The 9774-nt window shown below is 39.3% G+C and overlaps 1 protein-coding gene across 1 annotated transcript in view; it reads right to left on the minus strand.

Moving 5' to 3' along the window:
- The window catches only part of ADGRE1 (adhesion G protein-coupled receptor E1), a 45271-nt gene extending 38669 nt beyond the window's left edge, over positions 1 to 6602 (minus strand). The window contains exons 1-3 of the mRNA XM_044658457.1: positions 6590 to 6602; positions 1851 to 2006; positions 1623 to 1742 (exon numbers count right to left, since the gene is read on the minus strand). Of these exons, the coding sequence (XP_044514392.1) occupies positions 1623 to 1742; positions 1851 to 2006; positions 6590 to 6602 (289 nt within the window). The remainder of the gene's footprint in view (positions 1 to 1622; positions 1743 to 1850; positions 2007 to 6589) is intronic.
- Between the last annotated feature and the right edge of the window lie 3172 nt (positions 6603 to 9774).

Raw genomic sequence — 9774 nt, forward strand, 5'->3', positions numbered from 1 at the left:
AGGAAGGAAGGAAGGAAGGAAGGAAGGAAGGAAGGAAGGAAGGAAGGAAGGAAGGAAGGAAGGAAGGAAAAATTAGCAGCCCAAGTCTACATCACAATCAGGTATGTTGCTGCTGAGTGGTGTTATATTTCTGACAGTCAAGCAGGAGATCAATGTGAGGTTGGGGGAGAGATAACCTTTGGAGTATTTAAGGAGTGCCAAAAAGTGTATCAGTCATTGAATTGATTTTATAACTTCTAAAAGCAGAGGGGAAGACCCTATACCCAGGCCTTCTGGTGAAATGAATCAGCAGTTTTGTCTGAGGGAGGCTGTTAAGGGGGATTAGAGAAGGCTATGAGGGTACAACGTTTTAGTATTGAGGTTTCAGGGATAGGCTGGCACATGAGCCAGACAATACACAGCAAAGTTTCTGGAAATGTTATGTCATGTGTCTGGCACCAAAGCTCTGCCCTCCTGTTTGCCCAAGCCACATAAATCAAGAGAACTGGTAAGAGCACCTAGAGAGCTCCCAGATCACTGTAAGACAACACATTGCGAGCTAAGCTGCCTTTGTCCGGTTCTTACTTTACCCAGATGGAAGGGTTTGTGATAAGATGGTGACCTTCCATGTTGGCTGAGGAGATTGCAGAGAAAAAAAATAGATTCCATTCTGAAAGGAAAGGGTGGGGGGAATGTTTGCCTTGGATGCTGGGGTCGGGAAAGGATTGGAATGTTGTGTTCTATGATTCATATGTTTAATGCTTCTTGATTTTTACTATGATTTTATCAATCTAATTAAATGGCTTTCATGACGATGAACTTGAGGTCTAAGTGAATAACAGCCTAAGCCAGCAGAAGGAAGGAGTCAATAGTTGGTAACAGTGATATAAGCCTGGGATACAGACAGTTGAATCATAAAGAGTTTCAAGGCTGAAGTTGTCTGCTACTACTCCATGGATGGTTATGTTTAAGGCAAAATTCTTTTATACATGAGAGGCAGAAGGATGCTCATCACATACAGAAGAGAAAACCCATTGCATACAGATAAGATCCAGAAGTTATGTACACAGCGTGGGGTCATATAAACCATAAGTATTGGCTAGTATTTAAATCTAGATTCTTTGACTCCAAATCCAGTCTCTTTCTGTCTGACCTGCTTCCTATGTATAACTGGCCAACATAATCCCAGAACCTTGAAGCATTCATATTCTTTTGTTTTAACTGTTGCCTTCTGTGTTAGAATCAATACTTTGTATTGGTTCCAAGGCAGAAAAGTGGTAAGGGCAAGGCAATGGGGGTTAAGTGACTTGCTCAGGGTCTTACAGCTAGGTAGTGTCTATGGTCAAATTTGAACTCAGGACTTCCCATCTCTACGCCTGGCTCTCTATCCACCGAGCCACCTAACAGTCCCCAAAGCATTCATATTCCTAAAGCATGACCTTCCGACTGTATTGTAGTAAACATAGCTCATCTTTGCAATTTGATTACAAACTCTCTGAAGACAATTTGTTTATTTGTTTATATCCCTTTTTATATCCATATTTATATCTTTTTATGGGGCCTATCACAGAGCAGGCACTCAGGCAAGGAAATATATTTAAGGAATGAAAAAGCAAACCAAAGAAAACTCAAAGCTTTGATACCTTCACATTGAGAGTTCCTAAAGGTGAAACCATCATTGCAGGTACAGTTATAACTCCCTGGAGTGTTCCAGCAGGCATAATTCTGAGGGCAGGCTGTTTCATTGAGGCACTCATCAACATCTGCAGTGTATAGGGGGGAGATGTTTTCAGTAAGTCACAAAAGACCAAAGCCCCATTGAGTCAATCCTGGGCACAAGATCAAGTCATCAGTAGCACCATGAGTGTTACCTGTACATTGGAAGGATCCTGTCGCACCAGGGAGCCAAGCATCTCCACTGGGAGAAGAGAATCCAGGCAAACAGCTGCATTTGTATCTTCCAATGGTGTTGGTGCAATTGGTATTGAGACCACAAGGATTGGGGCTCTGGGAACATTCATCCACATCTAGACAGAAGGTGAATTTGGTCAAAAGAGTCCCCCACACCAATGCTGCCAACCTTATTGTTGTGAATGGGTGTCAAAGCATTTTGTTGTTCAGTCGTTTCAGTTGTATCCAACTTTTGGATCCTTGGGATCTCATTTGGGGCTTTCTTGGCAAAGATACCAGAAATTTTTGCTATTTCCCTCTCCAGCTGCTTTTACAGATGAGAAAACTAAAGCAAACAGATTTAAGTGACTTGCCCAGGATCACACAGCTAGTAAGTATCCAAGGTCAGATTTGAACTCAGGGAGATAAGTCTTCTTGACTCCAAGCTTCACACTCTATCCACTGTACCACCTACTTCACTAAGCCTCCTAGCAAAGCATTTTACAGAGAAGTTCATATTGGTAACCCTCCTCTATGGAGCCAAGGAGGAAAGAGAACACTTCAGGATCTTTATGCTGAGAGAGTCCTTGGAAGCTCCCCAGTCCAACCTAGACCAAAACAGGAATCTTTCCATAATGTCTCCAGCCAATGGTCATTCTACTACGGTTGAAAGTTCTCAATTGATGAAGAACTCACTGACCCCAGGAGGAACATGTTCCTCTTCTGGATAATCCTACTTATAAAGAAGTTTTTTCTTATGAAAAGACTTAAGCAATTTTACAGGTCATAATAGTCAAGTTACAAAACCAATGAGATGTAAAAGTACCTCCGAAGTAGATTATACTCATAATTTAGTAGACTGAGGCTCTTGTGGTGTGAGGAGATCATTCCATACCTTCTACAAGATGTAAGGTTTTGAGTAACTTATTTGTATGGGGAAAGGGAGAGACAGAAGGAAGAAAAATAGAGAAAGAGGAAGGAAGAGAGAGAAGGAAACAGAGACAGAAGTCGAGAAACACAGAGAAAGAGAGAGAGATGTATTTGCCTCTGAAATAGATTCTCTGTACCTTTCCCCAAGTCATTCATTTGCATAGACTAACAGCAACTGTCCTTTTTTCTAATGGGAACCTCAGAGAAATTAGTGGTTACTGGTCAAATGGTCATGGTCTACATAGAGTCTAGCCTACAAAGGAAGATCTAGGAAAGGTTTGGGGTGAATTAATTCACCAAAGTCTAAACCAGGAGGAGTCGTCCAGAGAAAGGACTAGACTTCTATTCTCCCTCCTCTCATTTGGTAAGAGAGAATGCTCAGAACCAAGGTCTAACCTGGGCTAAGGGTCTCTCTTTTTTCTAGAAGAGTACAGCCAAGGAGTATAGACTGGTCTAAAGACCATCACTGGAAACCTCATGCCCTATGAAGAGCAAGCCCAGCTGAGGAACTCAAACAAGCAGAGGCCTAAAGGTCCCTGCTCTTATGAGTTGCCTACTTAAATGTGTGCCATTACCCTTTAAAATTATGCCCCCAGAGAACAAAACCAATGTGACCAAGATTAGAAGGGAAAAAACAAACTGGGGGAAAAATTTATAGCACATTTCTCTGATAAAGGTCTTGTTTCTCTCATATATAATGAACTAAGTCAAATTTATCAGAATCCAAGTCTTTCTCCAATTGATAAATGGTCAAAGGATATGAATAGGCAGTTTTCAGATGAAGAAATCAAAGCTATAAATTATCATATGAAAAACTGTTCTAAATCACTCTTGATTAGAGAAATGCAAATTAAAACAACTCTGAGGCACCACCTCATACCTATCTGATTGGCCAATATGGCAGTGAAGGGAAAGGATAAATTATAGAAGGAATGAGGCAGAATTGGGACACATACATTGCTGCTAAAGTTGGGAACTGGTCTAACCATTCTGGAGGGCAATTTGGAATTATGCCCAAAGAACTCTAAAAGAATGCACACCTTTTGATCTAATAATACCACTACTAGGTCTGTATCCCAAAGAGTTAAAAAATGGGAATGAATCTTTTTATACAAAAATATTTGTCACTGTTCTTTTTGGGGTAGCAAAGATTTGGGTACTAAAAGGATGTCCCTCACTGGGGGAATGGCAAAACTGTGGTATACGATGGTGATGGAATTCTATTGTGCTATAAGGAATGATGAACTAGAGGATTTCTATTAAAACTGGAAAGACCTCATGAACTGATGTGGAGTGAAATGAGCAGAACCAGGAGAACATCACACACAGAAACTGCAATACTGTGGGAAGATCAAATAGGATAGACTTTGCTACTAACAGGAACACAATGATCCAGGACAATTCTGAAGACTTATGACAAAGAATGCTCTCCACCTCCAGAGAAAGAACTGTTGGAGTAGAAATGCAGAGGAAAACATAAGATTTATTACTTGTTTATTTGGGGGATTGATTCTATAAGATTATTTACTTGTAAAAATGAATGATATAGAAAGGTGTGTTGTGTGATGTGTGTATAACTCAGATTGAATTGCTTGCCAGTTCCAGGAGCAGGGAAGGAAGAAGGGAGGGAGATAATATGGATCATATAACTTTGGAAAACTTATATGGAAGTTTGTAACTAAAATAAAAAATTTAAAAATACATTTAAAACATTTTTAAAAGAAATTAATTTTAAAAATAAAATTGTGCCCCCTAGCCCCATGGATTTGGTATGTATTTGTGAAAGAATGTCCTCCAGGTCTTTGAAAGGGGAAGATGTTTTTTTCCAACTACTAATCTTGCTATGCCATTTCAGTAAATGACTTTACTATGAGCTAATTAAATCTACCAGCTGATTGTTCCTTCTGATAGAAGTGAACTTTTTTCTCCAACAGTACAGAATTTCCTTGATAAGGAATTTCCTTGATAATTCAAAAGAATTCAGTGTAATCATCCATACTCGAAAAACAAAATGAATAAATAATACACATTTTCCAGATTAGAAGGCAATGTGATAAAGAAGAGTGCTGATCTTAGAGTTAGTCTATCAGTACATTTAACCTTGAACTAGCATGGTACAGGCATCCCTTCCACAACTTAGGAGTTAGGGGTGCAATGCCCCAAGATCTTGATAATCCAAACAAAAAATTTTGGCCTTCCTTTAGTACCAGAGTAGTCTAAATTTGTTCATTTTCTTTTATAGGGCGTTTACAGAACCTTATTATAAAATTTGGGTTACATATTTGGTCATAGTCATGCATAGGTCAACATTAAGATATGTCCATATTTCTAGTCTTTGTGTATCATTTGCTGATTTTCATATTCTTTTCATAAACTTTAACTTCAAAACAAATTATGTATATTTATGGTATTGAAAGATGAAATATGTTGAAATTATACAATGTTATACATGTATTTTGTGCATTTATGAGTTTTTAAGCTTTTTCTGTGTCATCTCCTGACCTTTGCTGAGGCTTTCATAAAATTCCCATTTTATTTCTTATGCCAACCCACCATATATGGAAACTGGGATGGGGAAAGTAGCCATTTGGAAGGGATATCTGGAATTGAATATGGAATTGAACAGGAGGAGGAAACCCTTTGGGGAAATGGTATAGCACTTTCAATGATCTTAGGATCATAGATTTAAAACTGGAAAGGATCTTAGAAGCCATTAAGTTCAATGATATTGTTTTACATATGAGGAAACTGAGGCCCAATATCACACATATACTTAAGATGACAAAAGAGGGATTAGGATCAAGATGAAGGGATGTAATGGCCCAGACCTTATCATTTTACATACCAAGAGGGTTGAGGTTAGTAGATCTGGAGTTCAAGAGTTCTGTGCTATAGTAAGCTAAGCTGATTGAGTGTCCATACCAAGTCTAGCATCAATAAGTTGGGTCCTCAGAAGTAAGGACCATTAGGTAGACCAAGGAAGGACAAAACACACCAGATGAGAAGTGGAACATGTCAAAGTTCCTGAGCCAATCCGTAGTGAGTCTGAACCCATGCCCCTGGACTTATAACTTAATTGAGATATGGAGATTCAATCTTTTTTTTAAATTTAGATTAAATCTGAAAAATTAAAAAAAAAACGAAGATTTATGACTCCAAATCCATAGCTTTCTTACTGCCAAGCATGGGACATCCCAATCTCAGAGAAATTTAAGTTTTAAGTTATCCAGAGGGCAATGGAAAGATGCATGGTGGGTATAAAGAGGTGAGCAAGAAAGAGAGATAAAAGATGGACAGTTCAAGTATTTCATAGATGTCTGAAAAATAAAAAAATTTTTAAAATACATCCTGGAGGGGCAGCTGGGTAGCTCAGTGGAGTGAGAGTCAGGCCTAGAGACAGGAGGTCCTAGGTTCAAACCCGGCCTCAGCCACTTCCCAGCTGTGTGACCCTGGGCAGGTCACTTGATCCCCATTGCCCACCCTTACCACTCTTCCACCTATGAGACAATACACCGAAGTACAAGGGTTTAAAAAAAATTTAAAAAAATATATATCCTGGAGGAATTCTCTAGTGCACTAAGTGATACCTCTGGAGAATTCATAGGATGTCACCAAAAAGAGTCACATGGGATATAAAAGCATTGAAATGTATGTGATCCACACAGCAAACTGGGATGAGAGAGCTAACCAAGCATCTAAATAGAACCAGGTTCAAGCACTTTTATTTCCAGGCCTTATTTTATTAAAATGCGTTTTACATTTTCTAGGAATCCCCTCCGCTCCTACTCACCTTGGCACACCATTCTGTGGTTATACTTCCCCGGAGTTGTCCTAGTCCTCAATGCAAAGCCTCTTTTGCAGGAACATGTGAAATGTCCTAGGGTGTTGACACAGGTGGAATATGGTGGGCAGATTGTGGAATCTTCACATTCATCTATATCTGGAATAGAGAGAGGAAGATTATGTAGGATCCCAGCTGAGATATGAGGGATACAGTGTAATCCCACAGGCAGGCAGTCAATACACATTTACTAGATTGCTACTCTGCTAAATACTGAGGATACAAAAAGAGGCAAAAGATACTGTCTTCCCTCAAGTTGCTAAGTAGGGAGACTACATGCAAATAACTATGTCATGCCAACTACATACAGCATAAATGTGAAATCATTAAAAGAAGAAAGTCTCTAGAACTATGGAGGAGTGGGGAAGGCTTCCTGAAGAAGTTGAGATTTTATCTGAGACTTGAAGGAAGCCAGAAGAGCCACGGGGCAGACATGAAGAGGGAGAGCATTTCAGGACCAGTGAAAACGCCTTCAGCTTAGAGATGGAGTATCTTCTGCTGGAAAAAGCAGGAAGATCAGTAGATTGGAGAATATACGGTAAAGGGGCATGAGGAGTAAGAAAACTAGTAAGTGGAAAGAGATTATGGAGGGCTTTCAAAGCCACACAGGGGATTTTACATTTGAACCTGGAGATCATCGGGAGCCACTGGAGTTTATTCAGTAGAGAGGGAGATATGATCAGACATGAGCTCTAGGAAGATCACTTTGATAGCTGAAGGGAGAATGGATTAGAGTAGAGAGAGACTTGTGGCAGGGACACCGATCAGAATTTTTTTTAATTCAAGAATATTTTATTTTCCCTATTATATGTAATAATAATTTTCAACATATGTTCTTCAAAATGATAAGATCCAAACCATCTCCTTCCTTCCCTTCCCTCCCTGCACTCAGAGATGGTGAACAATTTGATCTGGGCCATACATATATTATCATACAAAACACATTTTCATATTGGTCATTGTAGTAAGAACATACTCCAACACCTCCAAATAAAACTGGAACTACACTGATGGGAAAGATTGCATGCTTTGATTCACATCCATCCAACAGAGCAATTCTTTTTTTGGGAGACTAATCAGAATTTTGAGGCTTAGGAGGTAGGGAGCATGAGGAATGACCCAAGATGAACAAAATAATTTCCAAAATATAAAGGAAATGTGTGTGAATGATTCCAGAAGCCAGGGTAAAAATGGGACCATGCCTCCTGGGAGGTTTGGTTGCAAGTGATGGTTGCAATGGATTCTTCAAACCCTAGGTTTTAGTGATCCCTTCACCTACCCAGGACCTTTTTTTTTTTTTAAACCATGATCTTACAAATTTAATTAAACTGCCTATTTAGCCATGAATTTGAGGTCTGAGTGAATGTTAATTGCCTAGATGAAGAGAGAGTTATCAGTGGTTGGAGTCAGTGACTAGCAAGAAACCATAGGGAGAAAGTCTGGGTATGCCCATCTGATCCCCAAAATGCCTCAAGCCTGTGGTTTGCCATTTCCTTTTCCAGCTCATTTACAGATGAAGAAACTGAGGCAAACAGGATTAAGTCTACCAGAACTCCCCACATCAAGAGAACACTGGCTTATTAAAGCCTTTGACTCTAAGGCTTGGAGCTCTTCTCTCACCGGTAAGAAACATTAGGATACCTGTTACATACAAATAAGGAAACTGAGGCTGAGAGGTTAAGAGTCTTGTGTGAGGTCACACAGATTATAAGTAAGGGGGTTGGGATTCCATCCCAGATCCTTGGACTCCAAATCCAGAGCTCCTGACACCATGTCATTCTGCCCCAACACCCAAATACTTGTATTCGTAATACCATAGGTGGCTAGGTAACACAGAAAATAAAGTGTAGCCCTTGGGAGTCACGACAACATAAATTTGAATTCCACTTCAGCCAGTTAGCATGTGACCCTGGACAACTCATTTAACCTCTCTCAGCCTTGTTTTCCTCGACTATAAAATGGGGAAAATAATAGCACCTACCTCCCAGGGTTGTTGTCAGGATCAAATGAGAATTTTGGCAGAATGCTTTATGAACCTTAAACTACAAATGCTCACAATTCTCATTTTCATATCATTCAGTTTTCCCTCAAATCCCACTCTTTGTGATCTCATTGAGGGTTTTCTTGACAAAGATACTGTAGTGGTTCGCCATTTCCTTTTCCAGCTCATTTACAGATGAAGAAACTGAGGCAAACAGGGTTAAGTGGCTTGCCCAGGGTCACACAGCTAGTAAGTGTCTGAGGTCTGATTCGAATTTAGGAAGAGGAGTCTTCCTGACCCCAGGGCTAGCACTCTATCTATTGCACCACCTACCTGCCCAGCAAAATTCTCAATATATCCTTACAATTATATTGAATTAGATGCCACCATATCTCCCACCAGACTGAAACCCATCTGAATAGAGAAATTCTATTTCCCACTTGTCTGCATATTCTTCCAGACCCTACCACAGGACTGGCCACATAGTAGATACGTCAGAAATAAGCATTTGGATAATAGTCAGAAAATAATAATAGGCTTCTGAGTCACATGAGCAACAAGATGGTGGACCAGACATTTGCTCTGATGTCCCAAACCTTTCAAACCTCCCCAAAACAGAAATGATACCTAAAGATAAGAATAACCATACAGGTATCCCTTCCAGATTGTGAGAGTTACAGGCATAATCTGGAAAATCCATGGAAAATGTTTTGTCTCTCTCTTGAACCAGAGATGTCTGAATTTTTCTTTGTTTTTATGGGGTCTTAGCAGTAGCTTATTGTAAAATTTGCATTAAGTATTTAGTCATAGGCTATATGTAGGTCCATATTTAAATGATGGAAGAAATGAAGAACTTAAAATCCAAAGATCACCTCGAGATCTCATGTGAGAGATTATGTAAACATGCTTGACAGCCCCAAACCAGTGGGTAGAACTGCAGTTCTTTCACTACAAATTTAATTTTAAAAGAAAAAAATTGTATAGCTCTTCATTTTTGTTATTAGACAGCAAATATATACTGTACAGATAATATTCTACATAATAGTACATATATTTTATGCATTTACAAGTTATTAAACCTTTTAAGATATGCCTATATTTCTGGCCTTTGCATATTGTCCGCTGACTTTCACATAATCTTTTCACAAACTAT

This window comes from Gracilinanus agilis, chromosome 1 (genome assembly GCF_016433145.1).
Source record: "Gracilinanus agilis isolate LMUSP501 chromosome 1, AgileGrace, whole genome shotgun sequence".
Lineage (NCBI taxonomy): Eukaryota > Metazoa > Chordata > Mammalia > Didelphimorphia > Didelphidae > Gracilinanus > Gracilinanus agilis.